Source organism: Solanum stenotomum, unplaced genomic scaffold (assembly GCF_019186545.1).
Source record: "Solanum stenotomum isolate F172 unplaced genomic scaffold, ASM1918654v1 scaffold17028, whole genome shotgun sequence".
NCBI lineage: Eukaryota > Viridiplantae > Streptophyta > Magnoliopsida > Solanales > Solanaceae > Solanum > Solanum stenotomum.
Genome location: NW_026024346.1, coordinates 12,920 through 32,375, shown reverse-complemented (window position 1 = coordinate 32,375; position 19,456 = coordinate 12,920). Strand labels below are relative to the sequence as shown.

General features: G+C 29.0%; 1 protein-coding gene across 6 annotated transcripts; it reads right to left on the bottom strand.

Moving 5' to 3' along the window:
- Window positions 1–1,248: 1,248 nt before the first annotated feature.
- Window positions 1,249–11,209, bottom strand: LOC125850431 (transcription factor TGA9-like). 6 transcript variants are annotated; one of them, XM_049530287.1, is made up of 13 exons: window positions 11,109–11,209; window positions 10,690–10,802; window positions 10,466–10,560; window positions 9,613–9,698; window positions 8,880–9,005; window positions 7,547–7,591; window positions 7,389–7,448; window positions 6,970–7,047; window positions 6,807–6,852; window positions 5,539–5,810; window positions 4,592–4,813; window positions 2,156–2,298; window positions 1,249–1,541 (listed from the first exon to the last, which is right to left on the bottom strand). In XM_049530287.1, the coding sequence occupies exons 2-13, from the start codon at window positions 10,764–10,766 to the stop codon at window positions 1,451–1,453; spliced, it is 1,341 nt and encodes a 446-aa protein (XP_049386244.1). In that variant the 5' UTR covers window positions 10,767–10,802; window positions 11,109–11,209; the 3' UTR covers window positions 1,249–1,450. The 6 variants fall into 6 exon arrangements, with proteins under 6 accessions (XP_049386244.1, XP_049386243.1, XP_049386239.1 ...); XM_049530286.1 differs by having other exon boundaries at window positions 10,466–10,563; window positions 11,097–11,186; XM_049530282.1 differs by having other exon boundaries at window positions 1,250–1,541; window positions 10,466–10,563; window positions 10,672–10,802.
- Window positions 11,210–19,456: the final 8,247 nt, after the last annotated feature.

Below are 19,456 nucleotides of genomic sequence, written 5' to 3'. Positions count from 1 at the left end.
ATTCCGACCTCGATAATTTGAAAGTTATTTTTGTTTTTTATTTGTAAGTTACTTTCCAAATATTATTAATGTGATGAAACACAAAATTTGTTAGTAGCAATACATTAGTGTGTACAAACTTTGGGCCGGGCGGCCAAGTTGGGCTTTACCATTTGTCTTTTGGTAATTGAAATCATTGGGCCTTAAATTAGCCCAAGTTACAATCAAATGGGTCGGGTCGGGTCGGATCGTTATATTTCCTCTGTGAACACAAGTAATCCTTTTGGTTCAGACTCGGTAAATATGGAGTATGTCGTCTCTGATAGAAAATATTTATCGTTCAATTAAAAAATTTCTGGTGCGAATGAATTAATCAAGTTCAAAAATTAATACAATTGTTCTCCTTCATTAATTGGATTAATTGAATTTTTTTTAGCGTGAATAAATTAGTCAGATCTCACCTAAGGGCGTAAGAGGGTTCATCTGAATCGCTTTCGTCGTAAATAAATTGCATTAATAAAATTTGACTTTTATATTATGCATTGAAGAGCCAATGAAGTAGTTGTACGTCTCTCTCTAGTCTCTATATTAAAATATGGAACATTGATAACCTCTTCATGCACACCAAGAGGGAAAAACCAATTACATTATATATATATATATGATTAATTTTTTCATTTGCAAAAAGACAATGAATTAATGCAAATCCAACTTGTCTTCATGTTTCTAAGTTGTCCTTTGTGATTTTTTATTTTTTTTTTAAAGAAATAATCTCTTCAACAACTTCACATAATTAATTAAAAAGAAAAAAAAAGAAAGAGCAATTAATCAACCTATATTTAATTTGTCTTCAATCTTTTATCAACCCGCTGCCAAAACAACCCACACCCTTTGTCTCCTACTTTTTTTATTAAATTCCCAATAAAGAAGATCCTAAAAAAATATTATATTCTCACCATATTTACATATTGGTCGAATATTTTAAAAATATTATCGTCTGTATCGGATTATTGAGTTAGAACAACTTAAAAACACTTTTAACGTGACATGATATTATTTTCTTTGAGCTGAACTCACATGATCTTTTTCAAAAGGATCTCGCTTCATTACTCAATCCACTTCGAATTTGATATAAATTATTGAGTTAAATTAAAACAACTTTAAGCTCTTAGGAATTAATCTACACCTTATGTGTATATCTTCATTTTCTTTTCATGCTATCAATTTGGAATTTTGTTTTGACACCCAATAATATACAATATTTGGAGGATCTGATAAGAACAATAATTTTTTTAATAGAGTCTGAGCAATATATTATATCTAACATTTTTTTGTCGTTTCTATTTAAATGTTATTTAACTACCCTAATGATAAAGCTCCCTCATGCACAATAAAATTGATTTATACATTTACAAGATAAAGAGTAATATTAATTAATATATATTATAGAGATATCAAGAATGAATAATTATCATCTCATATTTGAGAAATGGTGTTGTGATGCTTGTATCATTTGCAACTCATTTGTTGTTTGACAAGAGTTGTCATCTGCCATCATAGTCCTAGAAAACAAAAAAAAATGGTTAAAAGTCATTATACAAAGCCAGATAAATATTATGATATATTTAAGATCCATCGCAAAGTTTAGAAGAGGTTTTTTTTTTTTCTTAAATTTAATTTCCAGTCAAATAGATTTACATAGTTTGAAACTGAAGGGATAGTATATTTAAAAAACTTTATTTTATTTTTTCTCAGTTTCATGTTTAGTGAACTTACGGTGAGAAGGTAAGTATCTCATCATCTTTAATATTTATATATTTTGGGTTGGAGCCTAAGTAATCGAACCGCTTTTGATAGAAAATGCTTTACTTTTAATGTGGGACTCCTCGAACTGAATTTCAATTAGTTAGACCTCAAAGGGGAATCAAACACCAAATTTTAAGGTCTTAAGTTCAAGCTTTAAGAGTCAAGTCACTTTTGATAGGAAGCGCTTTACCTCCAAAATAGCACTCCTTAAATCGATTTTCGATTAATCAGGCCTCAAAATAAAACCAAACACTGAATATTAAAATCAATCTTGAATTTAATCCTTGAAAATGAAAAGACATTTAATAAAAAACATTTTACTCCCTATTTTTTTTAAATTTAAATATGAATTTGAATTAGTCGAACTTACTCTCTAGGACGTGATGCCCATAGGGAACTTAAGGCTCTTAATCGACCATAATATTCACCAATCATCATGAAACACCTTGCTGCTTGTCTAATTGTCAATATTCTGTGCAATTGGTGTATCGTTTGCTGCCTCAAATTATCAGCCTGCAAATTAAAATTCACATAAACCCCCTAAAAAAGTGAAAAAAAACCTAATTTTCTAGGATAGCAAATGACTTTTTCTTAGACACAAACCTAAGACCATTTTTCGGCTTTGTCTTTAAAAAATAATTATTATTATGAAATTTTATAGAATTTAAAACTATATGATAATAGCGATGAAATTCTATAATAATATCCTGGTGTTTACATATCACATCAATAACTATTTTTCAATTACAAAACTAAAAAATAGTACCTATTTGTGAATTATATATAATTAGTAGAAACATCCTAATCAAATTAAAAGTAATTAGTTGAAGATGGACCACTAAATGGTAGACAAGAGGGACCTAAATGTAATTAATTAAAATTTTCAACATAGTTGAAATTTTGGATCCCTCTTAAGTTGTGTCTTGTCATAAAATATATTTGGATTATTCCAATTATTTGGTTAGTAGTAATAATGTTTTCTTTCAATGGTTTGGACTAATATGTTAAAGTGATGATTATTTAATTTTGTTGATAGCTCTTGCAAGGGTATTTATTTGAACAGGCATCATTTTCAGATAGGAACATATATCCGATTAAAACAAAATTTATAATATTTCAAATGAATTATAATTTAAAGTGGACCTAGCTAATAATAATGTAATTTAAAAACTATACCATATATATACTCTTCCATTATTTGCTCACTATGTTTTGAAAATCGAATTTGAGCCAATCAATGGTTAATAAAATTACTGTCTTCGTCTCAAATTATCTGTCATTTTATGCTTCTCGAGATTTATATATATATAAACCTTTTTGGTGCATTTTATGAATAGGAAGTCACACTTAGGGGTATCCTCTTTAAATTTTATGAAAAAAAACACAAAGTAATAACAAAACAACAAAGCCATAATGTAAGGGAAAAGCATTAAATTACCAATTATTGCTATAGTGGGGACCTATGTATTAGGAATTTGATTAAGCACATTTAGTGGAAATATATAACATTTCCTTTCACAGCAATCAAATAGATTTTATACCAAGTAAATGTCATTTTCAAAAGGATTTGTCAAATATGTTTTTGAAAATGATTTCTTGAGTAAAAAATTTATCAAAAATAATCCTTACTTCACACAAGGCAGAAATAAAGTCTGTATATTGAACATATTGTATATGAAATATATATACATCTTATCCTTAATTTATTTCAATCATAGATGCATGATTAAAAAGGGTAGTTTAGATTCTCCTTTTTTTCAAATAAAATCCCATTTCTTTAAGGGTTGAAAAGTGAGAAAAGCTATGACATAACTGTACTTTTTGGAATCTTTAGCCATAGTATGAAAGAAGTAAAGTGCAAAGATTTTAAAGTGATGATATCTATAACAAAAAGATGAGAAGAGAAAAAAATGTCTTGCAATAATCAAGGGTTTGACCTAGTCGTTAATAAAGTGAATGACGAATCATAAGATCTTAAGTTTAAAAATCTAATAGATGTAAAAACATGTGATAGTTTTATCAGAAGCCTTGATGAAAAAAGTATCTGATACATATACTAGTGAGCAATAATAGAAATATATATATCATATATGCGCAATCAACTAACACCTATAGCATAATTATAAAAAAATTCTTAATAGTATAACCAAAGATCCGTTAAAAACAATCTATTTAATTATGTCCTTTAGAAGATAGTGGGAGACAAAGGTGATAAAAAGAGTCAAAAGCCTAGGTTTCAATAAGAAAATTGCCTTTCATTAGTTGTAGATGGTTATTATTTCATAAAAAAAAAGTCTATACCTAAAATAACCACTTGCTTTATACAAGAGGCTACAACAAGTCTATATGAATGCATAATGAATTCGCTTCTCTATCTATTCACTTAAATACCAGACTTTTATAGGTCAAGATATAACAATATTATGTTCATCTAATCAATACATTACACACTGCGCTCTTATACCAGTCTAGACTAATGCCTTAGGGACAAGTTTACATTTGGACTAATTCAAATTCAAAATAAAATTCATAAATAGCCACTTTTAAGCCTTTTTATATTTAAAAAAACGTCATCACCATGAAAATCTAAATGTCAGACGTAAAACTTCATGAAATTATCGTAAAGTTTTATATGTGGAACTTTAAGCTATGACTTAAGTTTCCAACTACAAGGCTGAATAATGGCTATATCCGCCACTATCCCGACTCACATTGTATAAAGTCTATTAAACGCAAAAATGCTCTCTGCAAGATTTTTTTTAATTTTTAAGCTTAAATTCAAGATCTATGATTAAGAAAATTTTACCTGATAAACGAAGCTTTCGAGATTGGCAAGTTTTCCCAATGCAATAGCCATATGATGCATGCCATCATTGACAGAACCAGTGGCTATAATTTCAATTAAAGATTGTTTTAATTGTTCTAAGCCTTGTGAAAGTGCTTCTTCGGCCTGTTGTGATGATTGTTGGAGACTATAAATTCCAACAATTTGTTGTTGTGTTAAAGGGTCCAATTGTGCAATCAACATCTGAGATGATCACTATATATCGTCAGTATAAATAATTTTTGTATTATCAGGTCAACGACGCAAATAAAAGTTTTATATTGTTTGGATTCTGTAAAAAATGATGTTATATTCATGCCAGATTCTCAAACACTTAGCTTGTAGAGAAATTTTTCAGGGAGTTTGAGCAATATATGTACAGTTAATTATTTTCACAAAGTTACTAAATAATATTTGTCACAAAAAGTTATATGTAATTAATTGTTTTTTAAGTGATTTGATTGTAGATAATATATTATTTAAATTATCAATACATAAAACTTTAACTAGGATGACAAAATTAGTTCATAAAAACACGATCCGCCAATTTGTCCAAGTTTGGATTGATAATTGGTTTACCTATTTATTAACTCAACTAAGTCATTAAAAATTGGAACGATATGTTGCCCAAATTGATAACTCATGAGAAATTTTGACAAAATTTATATTTTTTTTATTTGATAAATAATCATAATAAAGAAATAAAATAATTTATCCGGTACCAAAAAATTGTATATTAGAAAAAAAAACAAAAATATTAAATCTTAGCAAGATTTTCACGGATTAAATTATAATTCACTTTTTAAACCTATTTCATCCCATCGTCATTATTATAATAAAGTATATTAATCCATCAAATTAGTTCAATATGCTCATTTAACATCTCTAATAGCATATTAAATTATACTGATAGTATAACAAATATTTACCTTGATAAGGTCAGAGGGCCTAAAACCGCCAAGCCAAAGGAACCCGCGCTCGGCAGGAGATGCCCAAATACCAGTGAGGAGGTGAAAGAGATCGGATTTGGCAGCAACTCCTTTGAGTAAAAAAATATGATCATAATGATCAATATAAGCATCAACAATTATTCTAAGTTCACCATCTCCTAAATGTGCTTGCAATGCTGTACGTAGCTCACACATTTGTCTCTGATCATCATCTAACCATTTTGAATATTCCATGTCAAACATCGACGCACCTGATATATCAATAGCGAAATTAAAAATTTCATTAAGAAAATATATGTATAATAATAATAACAAGATACTGATCAGTATGAATTGGTGAGGGTGAAATCTATGTAGACCCTTAATCGTACATTTATGGAATAGAAAAGCTATTTTGACTGATATGATGCAATAAATGTATTGTGCTCAATGCGGAGCAACAAAAACTCGAGGAGTGGCGACCACCACCTCTTCGTTGGAAAATTACGTTGTGTTGTCAGATATAAATATTTTTTTTGATGTATGCATATATATATATATGTTGACACTCCTTGGCTTGTATGCAATTTTGTTTCTTTATATTTTGACACTCGATCAAAATTCTGGCTCCGTTACTGATTGTGCTTCTCTTAATAAAAGGATTTGATTTTAATTTTGAATATGAAAAAATCTTTAACAGAAAATGCTTTATTTGAATAGCTCCTACACAACGTAAGTATAAAACAATTTAATTTTAATATAAATATAGACGAGAAATAAAAAACTAAAAACTAGAAGAGATATTGTCATTTAGAGCACAAAGGATGACAAAAAGAATATAGTAAATTTTCTTTAGTCAAAAATGGTTACTTTTTTCTTGTGTCCAAATTCAAAAACCAAGAATTACAAGCTTTGACCTGAAAAAATGCCTCTAATTTTGACTGAAATTTACAGTTCTGAAAATTCAGATATTTCGTGCTGCCATTTATTCAAAACTGCAAAATACTTTATCTTATATATATATATATATATATATATATAAATTTTTTTAATCGAGGAGCTATTGGAAACAGTTTTTCTACTTCATAAAAATAGGAGTAAAGTCTGCATACAGTCCATACTCTTCAAATCTCAATTTATAAAACTATACCGAATATGTTGTTGATTTTAATTAAAATATATAATGATACATACTATATTCCAATTTTTTTGACCATTTATAAATAAATAAAACTAATTATAACTAAAAAAAATAATTAAAACTTTACCAGAGCTGATATTGGGACCAGTAGCACCACCTCCCATGAAAATCCCCTGCTTGACATAAACCAATCAACAGCAACAAAAACAAAATTTTTAATTAAAATCCACTTAAATTCAGAAAATATTTGATACGATAAAAACCATTTTTGACGATAAATTAAATTAAACCTGAGATCTAGCCCTTTGAAGTTCTTGTTCTAGTTGAGCAAGTCTTATCCTACTTGTTTCTAGTTGTTGTACATAAGCCTGTAATAAATAAATAAATTATTAATTATGTAAAATACAAAAAACATATACATATTGTCAAAATTTTCTATAATAATCATATTTTATAATGATATTAATTATAATTACCAACTTTTTTTTTATAAAAAAATATTTTTCAATTGATCGAGAGTTCATTGGATACAACCTCTTTATCAATAAAAAGACTGTTTTCAATAGATTCGCGACCAAATGAAAAAAGTAAGTAATTATTATAATAACGTGCTATTACAAAATATAGTTATCTGTGTATATCTTAATTTTTTCAGACTCTGCTTATAAGACTACATCGAGAATAGTGTTATTAGAATAGATGTTTTTACCTTTTTTCTTAGTCTGCTTTTTCTTGCTGCTTCTCTATTTTGTGCTAAACGTCTCAAAGTCTGCAGTAAACAATATTAACAAATATTTTTTTATAAATTTAAAATTAAAATTTACTAAAAAAATCCTGCAAATTTATAAATTAATTATGTGGCACCACCTTAGCATCAGTCACCCTATCTGAAGTTGAACCAACGTCCTTCCTCTGCAATAAAATAAAATACATATGTAAATTGTATGCAAATATTTTATTTTTTAAAAAATATGCATATAATTGTGTACATTTAGAATTTTTTTAATTTTATTTTTTAAAATATTTTAGAGGTATAACGTGTCAAAAATGGCATTATCTTTTGGAAGACTTTTTTGATTTTTGACTAAAATTAAATTTGTAATTATTCAAATACTGTTCAGACTGTAGGCAATATTTTCTTGTTCCGACGATTGACTATTTTAAATTTGTGATCTTAAACTTAAAATATATAGGATAAAATATTAAATATTTTTCAGATCTTGCAATTTTAAATATGATATAGGAAATGTAGAGTTACGGAATAATTAAATATGAAAAAACATCAAATTTCTTTTAAAAACAAAATAAAATTAAAAAGGAATCAAATATATAAATTGAAAGAGAAAAAATATTTTGTACTCCCTCAATTTCAATTTTAGGTTTTTTTTTTTTTTTTTTTGCTGATCAAGAGTCAATGATCAAATTAAAAATAATTTCAATATATTCCATATGTCTTTAATTTAAAATTATAATTTTTTTTTATCAAGTCAATGAAACAAATTAAAAGGAAGAAAATCTATAATATAATATATATGATTATGTTAGCATGACCAAACCCATTATTCTCCTGGATTGTGTTGTTTGAATTTTTCAAAAAATTCAACAGGTACATAGCTAATTTTTTTTTTAAAATAATATATTTTTTTAAAAATCTAACATAAATATAATATTAAAAATGAAGAATCTGCACAACTTAGATTACGATAAAAATGCTTTTCTCCCCTCATTTCTTGTCAGAATATAAATCAGAAAGAATCAATAAAATGTCATAAAAACTATGCCCTTTGGCTTATTTTCTTGGCAGTTATTGGGATTTTGGGTTTTGGCGCATGATGATCGATTCTTTAAAAATATTATCGCAATTGCATTGAAACTTTCAAAATATATGTCATGGGAGGATTTATCACACATTCGATAGTATTTTTAAATAGTACGAATAACACATAAATGATAAATCCTTCAAAATATTGTCATAGTTGCATCGGATCTTTTAAAAATACATTTATTTTATTAGAATTCATCATATATTTAATTTATAATATTTTTGAATTCTCCGAGCAACATAAATAGATAATAGACCCTTCAAAAAATATTAAATTCATATCTTTTTGAGGATCGTCACATATTCAATAATATTTTTTGATTGTTCGAAACAACATATAGACGATGATAAATAAAAGGAAAAAAAAAAAGAACAAACCTTTTCATTGTTGGATTTTGAAGGTGTTTCTAGTTCCACATTTGCTTCACCTCTACTAGAAATAGTAGTGTTTAGTGCTGAATCTGAATCACTACTTTGTTCTCCTCCTATTGATTTTGAGCTTCCCTATATGCAAATACGCGTTTTAAGTTTTATGCATTGACAATTTCAAAAATATCTATACTTTTAGTTTCAGGATATATAACTCGTCTATTCATACTGTCACACATATAACGAGAGTAAATAGTAACATAATAGCAAGTGCAACAGAACTAGCAACAAATAGACATTCAATTAGCTTGAAAACAAACTCGTACTTAGAAATTAATCATGTGTTTACTCAACAAAACTATCTTTAAAATATCATATTTTTCTTCACGATGCTTTGAATTGAACTAGAAGACTTTTCTTAAAGTGGGGAAAAATATATCTTAAATTAGGTTTGAAAATTCATTTCAAGAGTATAATTATTAACTTAAACCAAAATCAACTTGAAAGCACAAAAACACCACACAAGTTTGATCATTTGATCACAAAGAGAAGTTTCAAAATTCCCTTTCATGAGTAGATGTTTTTTTAAAAGGTAGTACAGTGCACTAAGCTTTCAATATGATCAAACTTAAAGGAGCAAACTACTTAAATCATAATTTTCTGATCACGTAACAATAAATTTACCAGTTAAGTCAAGACAGATAAATATTTAAAACTTTTAATAAAAATAGGGAAATAGTACTCTTGGGGTGTGATGCAATTTAGTAGGCCAAGAAGGGAACATCTCCAGAGTTGCTGCAGGTTTGTTTATGCCTGCTCCATATAAAGCTGTACACATCACACACAAAAATCAAAACAAAATTAAAAAAAATAATTCCTAAATTTAATGTAAATTATTAATCTTGTACTTAGACTATTGACATTTTTAAAGACACTGGGCAAATTTAAGTAACAAAACACACCTTATGAAATGATTGATGTTTAAGAAATATGGAAATAAGCCTCACTATTTTGTTGACATTTTCAAACACACTTTCTCCCTAACCCCTACCCCTATCCCCGTCTAAAAAAAAAGGACCAAGGGGGGGGGGGGGGGAGGGGTTTATTAAAATATTTTATTGAAAAATTATAGTGTATATATCTCTATAAACATGGAGAAAGTTAGGGACAAAACGAGTTTATCCAAACATTTTTGACGAAAAATTGGTACATATACCTCTAGAAGCATAGACGGAGTTGGGAGAAAAAAAGGATTTATCTGAACCTCTTCGATGAAAAAATCAACATACCCTATCAACATGGGCAGAGTCAGAGTTAGGGGTAAAAATGATTTATCCGAACCTCCTCGACAAAATATACTATATATACCATACCCCATGAACACTAATAGAGTTAGGGATAAAAGGGGTTCATCCTAAATAATTTTATTAAAAAATTATACTGTATATATCAAATGAATATAGATGGAGTTAGAGGCAATAAAAAAAAAGATTTATCCCAATACAATTTGGTGGAAAGTTTATCGATTTTTTCTTATTGAAAATTCTAACTCAATCACTGCCGTCAGAAAAAGAAGAGAAGAAAAAAGAGCATACATGATTTAACAGAATCATCATTGCTCATCTTAACTCCTTGTAAAACAATAGCTTCTTCCAATTCTCCAAAATCAAAAGTTGGTGGTTCTTGATTACTACTATACAACACCAAAAAAATCACAAATTGTCAAAAAACATAAAAATGGTAAAAATTAATTAAAATCCTCATAAATAAATATTGAAAAAAAGAAAGAATTTATATGTACTTTAGTGTGGAATGATACATGAAGCTTGTATTATAAGGCATGTTGTGATCAATTGACAAAGTACTTGTTGTATCTCCAATTCTTTGACTCTCCATGCAAATACCAACTAATTTTCAGATCTTAATTCTTACCTATAAAAAAAAAAAATTAAGAAAAAATCCATTAGTTTGAAAAAAATACCCAATTTGTTTCAAGATAATATAGTAATTGTTTATCGAAAAAATCATCATTTTGATTAATAGCAAAATTTGTAAAAAAACTTCTTCTCAATTTTTTTTGATTGATCTTAATTCACTTGTTTTTAAAAGTTTTTTTTTTTGTTGGAAAACAATGAAAATCAAGAAGAAACTTAACTTTTTGAAATAATAATGGTTAGTTAGTGATCATACGAGAAATCAATCCAAAAATATAACAAGAAAACTTACTCCATGTTTTACCTAAGTTTAAGGATCTTCTTGAATAAAAACCAACTTTTCTTCAGAAGCAAAGAGACTAATAAATAGTAGAAAGAAGCTAAAAAGATCAAATCTTTATAGTCAATATATATATATATATATATAGCTTTTTTTCTATTTTTTAAAAAAATTTATCTATAAAAATAGAAGCACACCAGCAAGAGGGGTCCAAAGAATTTGTGTTTTTTTTTTCTTCTAATTGTATATCTCTTGTTGTAGGTATGACAAATACACTTTTTGATCTTTCTTTCATATGGGTCTTTATCTAAAGAAAAATCACCTTTAAAAAGAGGACAATTCTATACACAAAACATTTTCCCCTTTCAAGTTGGGAAAAAAGAAGTAAGGCCCGTGTGAAGCTTTAATTTTATTACCGACTAGAGCTCCTAGCCCTTTTGGAAGATTTGAAAATTTCAATATTTTATACTATTAAGAATAAAGTTATTTCATTATGAATCAATAAGAAATTTATATTATAAAATATGATTGTTTTCATCTCAGTTTCATCGAATCAGCTCACTGAAACTGTTGAAATAGTGAAATACCCACTAAATATAACTTTTTTCATTAATTCAATCAAAAAATTTGTGAGAAAAGCCCTTCGACATAGTTTTAAGTGAAAAAATAGTAATTCTTTAATATTGTCAAGAGGCATGATATAAATAACCGCTTCTACTACTCGATAAAGAAAAAAATTCTAATGATTATTTTGTTTTAATGGAGGTATTGATTTTCTCAGTCTATATATTTCAATTTATATGGTGATATTTAATAGATGAAAAATACTATTATCCCAAATGAGTACTCTCAAATCCCAATTTGAGGCACAATTCCCACATTATAAAGTAATTTTTTTATTTTTTTATTTTTATTTTTTTTTTCTCTTAGTAGGATAATTTATAATCCTATAAATATTAAGAATCAACTACTTTAGATTAAAAGTTTTCAAAATTAACACACATTCAAATAATATTACATAAATTAAAATAACATAATGATATTTTTGTTTATATAACAATTGAAAACAAATCAAATAAAAAAAATTATACAAGAAAATGGGTGTGGGCCGTGGGGTCATTAGCCCAAACCCGTTATAAATTTTTAATATAAATTTAAATTAATCAGATTTCAAAATAAATATCGATAAAAAATAAAATAAAAAGGTACCACTAGAACAAGTGACTCCACAAACTCTCTCTAATAACCGCCTGTGTTTTCTTATTGGTCACTTTTTCAATGAGTTGCAGGTACTAGCCATACAAAACAAAATAAAAAGATAAAAAAATATTTTCTATACAACAAATTCTGTTTTACATAAATTATTTTTGAATAAAATATAAGAGATGAGCCAAAGTTCTCTTTCATCATAAATTATTATATTATATGATAAGATTAAAGTTGGAGAAAAAAGGTAGATAGTTGTTCCCTTGATTTAAATGTTAGTTTAGGTAATGGAGAAATATGATCGGTGAGAATTTATTATAGCTGATTTATTTGAAATCAAGATATAGTATTATTTAAACATATCACATCAACTACAAAATTGTTATCTATTCATTCATATGAATATTTAGGAATTTCTTTTGTTCGTAGATCTTGAAACAAATTAATATTTATTGAGTGATGAATTATAAATTTTCAATTCATTTTGTAAGGAAGCATGAAGGAATAAATTTATTATCCATCGAGTTATGAATTTTACCTTATTTAATTTTCTTTTAACGAATTTATTTATAATAAAAAAGATAAAAAGTAAATTTTATAACTCGATGGATAATAAATTTGTTAGTCTATACTTCCCTACAAAATGGATTGAGAATTTACAATTTTGGTTTTAGCTAATTATTAAACCAAAACTTGTTTAAATGGAAAAGGCACTCAACTAATTGTGTTCTAAAATTAATTAAACTAGTTGAAATGGATTTGTTTGGTATTTATCTGTTTTGTTGACATGTCAACATCTAAACCTTGTCATCACCTAAAACTCAAGATTCTTTTCCCTTAATTAGAAATTTGGTTAAGTGGACTTTACCATTTAGTATTATTGATAATGATAATTAATTAGGGTTCCTTTTTTGGGCAACAAGAGGTATGATGCTTGCCTCTAGTTTTGAGATTATGATTAATTAATCTGAATTCACGCCGCATAAAATGATAAGCATTTTCATTCCTAAAGTTCAAATTTGTGTACTTGTTAAGAGTTGATAGATCTTATTAATCTCATCACTAGTCTTATTGGTGTTACTTATAACTCTTCATTTTCTCTTTGTATCTTGCTCAATGTTCGATATTTATTTTGGAGCTTTGATTAAACTTAATCAAGTGTCATAAAAAGAAAAAATGCTTCCTATAAAAAAAATCATTCTTAGGTTTCAAAGATCAAGTAAAAAAGGCATAGTTTAAATATAAAACTAATATAAACGTAATGATTTAGGAGAGAGATTTTAGACTGTCGTGATTGACACCCACACTAACACTCCGGTGGGAGAATCACTACTACGACTCAAACCAAACAACTAAACCATAACTAAGGCATATAAATCAAACACTAAGGAAATAAAAATAGAGTTCCCATAAACTCTAACAAAAGTCTAACAATAATAACTAACAATGCAGAAGAAATAACCTAGAACCTGAAAGTCAACGTATCAAAACATCTAACAATGAACCAAGTCTAAACAAGAAGGGATGCAACCCCCAACAAATGTACTAATAACTAAAACAACTGTCTAGGTCCGGAAATGGTGGACATAGACGAAAGAGAATTCCATGGCAGCCCGAAAGAATTGGCTCACCCTTGAATTCGAAGCGACGATCACTGATCTTCTAAGTGAGGTCTGTAAGTAGCCGCTTGAAGATGCACTGTACTCAACAAATATAAGAGCAAGTGCAACAAACATCCTACAGTGTACTGGTAGGATCACGCGGCTATCCCACTAGTGCAACATAAACAAGTCAAACAACATTATAATCACATGCATATATATCAACGTATACAATATTATCAACATTTACGAATAACGAACAACTTCACATTTTATATCAAATCATTGGTTCTCTCATGGAAACCAAGCCCAAACAGTTAGCATGCCGGAACGTGGCAATAGATCCCATATTTATGTCGAAACGTGGTAACCGATCCCATTTTTATGCCGAAACGTGACAACCGATTCAAGTTAGTTATGCCGGAACGTGGCAACCGATCCCATTCACACACCACAATCATAATCACAAGTATATCATCAAGATCATACATTTAAGTCACAATTTCATGGCAATCATCATTCATTATCTCAGTTACAACAAGTGTGATCAACATTACAACATTCATATACATACAAGTATCATAATGAAGCAAAAACAAGCATATATCACACAATCATAGAATCACAATCATCACCTACCTCGAAACAAGCTTAAAACTCTAAGAAACTTGATCCTTCCCTTTCTGGATCTGTTTCGCTTGTTCTTGGTCTACAACAATCAATATAATACGGGAATCAATAAACAATCACTAATTACCCGAATTAGTAACAATTCTATGAACCCTAGATCATACCCATGATCCTAATTATCCATTTTAGGGTTGTTTCCACCATAGAATCTATAACAAAACCTTCCCCCATCAATATTTACCCATTCTATTACGTTTTACGAATCGAAAAACGGATTCAGGGAGTGAAAAGTTTACCTTTTTAGCCTCAAGAATGGTGAAAAATGAGTAAGAGTCGCCTGGGGGTCCTTGCTTGGCTCTAAAAGTTGAAAAGTGCCAAATAAGGTCGTCTAGGGGTTTATTTACGACTTTAAGTCGCGTCGGTCCCACTGCAGTGGCCCTCACCTCGTTGTAGCTGCCCTGACAAAGCGACCAGAACCCCTACCCCAGCGACTTCCGTGTAACATTTAGCTATTCGTCTACCATTTTGAGTCTCGTTGTACCCGCCACAACGACCATCATCTCGCTGCGGCCACGCTAGAGCGACAACTATCCCGCCAAAGTGGTCCAAACGAAACCATAGAGCTAATTAAAAGAATTCCAAAATTCCATTTCACATCACACCTCTAAACCACGACGATCAGAAAATACCCTTTACACTAAGATCGATTCCAGGAGTTCTACTCTCCCGAATTCAATTCCATAAAGTCGTACGGATTCCTTATCGAGTTATTTAACCACTCATGTAATCAAAACCATAAGAGATCCACCCGATTGTTACCTGATTTATCTACACTTCAAAGACTACGATTTCGTCCAAATCTGGATAAGGTTGGAAAAATTCAAATACTATGAAAAAAATTTCCGACCTTAAATTTTCCCCCGCTGGCTTTCCTATAACGACGGGAACGGGTCGTTACATATCCACATTAGGAACCTGATTATTCTGAATTAGCGACGCAAGGACCCCGTTCAGAGGAAAACACTCTCTGCCAAGAATTTTACCATATCCAAAACTTGAAATCAAAATCTTTGAATAAGAAAGTGGTTTAGAGAATTTTGTTTCTCATAGTTGAAGGTAAATTTTGTGTAAACACTAGATAATGGCTTAACATTCTGCACATAAAAAGAATTCAGACTGTAAAAATAATTATAATCTACAAATGGACCCACATATATATGATAAAGTTCATTTAGTTGGAAATTGGAATATACAAAAAAATTATAATGCTTTTATCATCAACCACCTTTGTAGCTAGTATTCCCCTACCAATAATTCCTTCCAATCATTGGCCATACAAAAGGTTATTGGGACCATAAAAAGGAGAGAACTTGTTACCAATGGATTAGGTATGCATGTAATTGAGTGCTAATAACTTTTTATAACAAAATACGTAAAGCATTTCATATTCACGTAAAATTTAAAAAAAAAAAATATTTTGAGAATGAAGGGTGGTGTATACATTTTATTCTAACGGAAGATCAATAGTTGATATCATAACTCCTCTATTGTAATTCATCAAAAATCTCATATTTTCAGCGATGTTTCAATAGATATGTCCACCAAAAATTTGCATTTTAAAAAAAATGCTTAACCCTGTAAATTATAGGTCAGACATAGTGTATATACATTGATTAGAAGAAATAAATAATAAATTTGATTGGCTAATATTTGATTAGAAATAAATAATCTATATACATGATTGTATTCTTGACTCTTAAACTAATTCAACATTTTCAAATATTACTCAATACTCATTCAAAATTTTGTACTATAGTTTAATGGTCAGAATATTCCAAATAATACACCAAAAATGGTACTTGCAATTTTTGAGTGATTTTTCTTTTACTCTTTGAACAAGTCATTCTGACATTTGAAAAGGAAAATCTCAGTACAAATTAATTATGGGTTTTAAGATTTTGCAAGCCATGGTTCATGCATATATATGGGGTTTTACAAATTAGTAAACTAATTAATCTCCTAAACTAATCAAAATTATGAGGCAACTCCTAAAAGTTCCTCTCAGTATGACTTAAGGGGCATTGCTTGAATTTTTTAATTTTTTTTGAGGTTATTTATAGTTAAACGACGATTTTGTGCACGAAGCATTCCATTTTTACGTGGAATTATTGGAAAGGTTGCATTTTATAGGTGTATAATATAAATAAGATAATAAAATGACACATTTACCACTCTCAAAGCTTTTCTCCTAAGGTTTTTGTTTAAGAAATATAAGATTGAAATTGGAAATTAAATTTTTATTCTTATTTATCCAATTCAAACTATAACATATTTTATATTATATTATATCTTGTATATTATATTTTGAGTCTAATGAACCAAACATCTACTAACATCTCCAACCAAATAATTTTCTATAGATCGTTTGATAGCTAGTTAGAATTATACAAATATTAGTAATGTAGGGATGTTAATTACAAGATAATTTATCTGTTATTAGTTATTCCATCTTTTATCACGCGTAAAATCATACACATATTTTCTCCAAAACTTATACATGTATTAATTATGCGGGTTTCTAAATTGTAACCGAACATCATATAATTAGGTGTGTCGAATTTTATACATAGCGAAAAAATGCTACCAAATATGATACTATTTATACTAGATTTAATACATGAATAACTTAGCTCCGAACCAGCTCCAATTATCACTAATTTATATGTTTTTATGTGTCTTTAAATATTACAAAAAACAAAATATACATAACACATTTATTTAATCATATCTTTTAGTTAAATCAGTGTGACTTTTATCCTAAAGTTTTCCTTAGAAAGAACTTAATTTGTGTAATTATCAGAAATTGACACCTCAACAAATTAAATATAAATAACATATTCTCTATTTAACTAATAGACTGAATGATTGACTATATATTATAAGTCGTTGAACCATTATTTTTTAAAAAAAATGAGAAGGAAGCAAAGCTTCTAGTTTTTTTTGGTTAAATGTTTGTCGCCATATTTTAAATTTTAAATTTTAGCAAGCTAACATTATTCATACCACATATACATAAACAAAACTATTTTGAATAAAACATTATTTTTTTATAAGTACAACAAAACAAACTTGAAAAACAAAGAGATCAAAACTCATCATCAGAACCACAAATTTTATTTTTTTAATTATACAAGTGATAATATTATCAGATTAAATATTTAGTATTGATATTGAAACTTCAACATGTTATTGAATATCCTTAATTTGGAAATAATGAATGTCAAAGTAAATCTAACTACTATTCTCCAGCCACAACTACATTAACAACTGCATTAACTGATTAGTTAACTATATACTATATAAAGAAAAAACGACAGTCCAATACACTAAACTCCTATGCACGGGATTCGAGAAAGAGTCAGACCACAAGGGTCTATTATACATAGTCTTACTCTACATCCCTGTAAAAGGTTGTTTAATTTCCACTACATCGACCCATGACCTCATGGTCACATGACAACAACTTTACCAGTTACGCTAAAGTTCCCCTTCTAGAATTAAAAAAAAAGGCATTATAGCTCTCAACGAAGGAGGTAAAAACCATGAAAAAGAAGAATTCAAATTCCCCCAAAGAAAAGGTTACATGATTTCTTTTTATCTATCAAAGCAAATTAGTGGACAGAGTTAACTGATACTGATGGTTGAGCTCAACTAGACCTATTGTTAACCAACAATGAAATCATGTATTGAGTCACAACATGACAAAGATACACTATGCTGTAGAATGTCTTATAATTTTGAATATGTGCTCAGACCATATGGTCGTATCTGTATAATAACTACGTCTCAATCCCAAACAAGTTAGCTCGTATCTGTTCAAATTGGAGAACAGTTTAGTCCCTTGGACTTTTTGATAGAAAGATATGATGTCCAAATACTAAGTTGTTCTATTCAACAGAACCATAAAACAGATCATTCTGTAATTTGGTTTGATGAGTTCCAGCACAACTTCTGAGCTCTGAGACAAAAGACTGAGGGGCCTATGTTGCTACGAAAATGTTGTCGTACCCGTGTCAGATCCTCAAAAATGCATTAATTTTGAAGGATCCGACACACACCCGACTACATTCTTTGGAGAGTCTGAACAACGTAGCTGAGGGCTGCTATGTGTCAATTAACTCCAACACCAGAGCCCAAAAACATAACTAGTGTACATTTGACATATCAAAGAATCAAGATGCTTCACCAAAGGTTTAGGTCTCAATTCAAAGAGAGAGAAAGACGTTGTTTCTCGGTGTGTATGTGAGAGAGGGGGAGAGAAAGATACATAAAAACATAGAGCATTCCAATTTAAACACTAGATACAACAACAACAAACTCAGTGTAATCTCACAGGTGGGGTCTGGGGAGGGTAGAGCGTATGCAGAGTCACATACCTTACCCCTACCTTGAGAAGGTAGATAGATTGTTTCCGATAGACACTTGGCTGAATAAACGATGAAAAAGAGGCAGCAGTAACATGGGTTCCTGGGGTAAACATAGCTGCAATTTCAATGGAAAACATAGAAGATAGTCTCAAAATTCAGCACATCAGATACTAAAGTGCGATAAAACTAGAGTCATCATTTTCTGGAACTAGAAATGACGTTGGTCAAAGGAATGGTCGTGTAGAGGAGAGTCCACCAAGATATACAAGTATCCGTACACAATCAACAAATCGTCATAACATATAAACAGAGACTGAACAAGGATGCTAAGGAACTTTGTTCTTGATGAGATGGAAACATAAAAAAGGAAACAAGAACTTCTAAGTGAAAGAAATCTTTCAGAGACAACAATGATTAAAACTGCTTGTTGATGAGATGGAAACATAAAAAAGGAAACAAGAACTTCTAAGTGAAAGAAATCTTTCAAAGACAACAATGATCAAAACTG

Coding starts and splice junctions, on each gene's coding strand:
- LOC125850431 (XM_049530282.1), bottom strand. CDS start 10,766: ATGGAGAGTCAAAGAATTGGAGATACAACAAGTACTTTGTCAATTGAT. Junction 5,811..6,806: donor TGGTCCCAATATCAGCTCTG/GTAAAGTTTTAA, acceptor TTGATATATCAG/GTGCGTCGATGTTTGACATG. Junction 4,814..5,538: donor GGCCCTCTGACCTTATCAAG/GTAAATATTTGT, acceptor TGATCATCTCAG/ATGTTGATTGCACAATTGGA.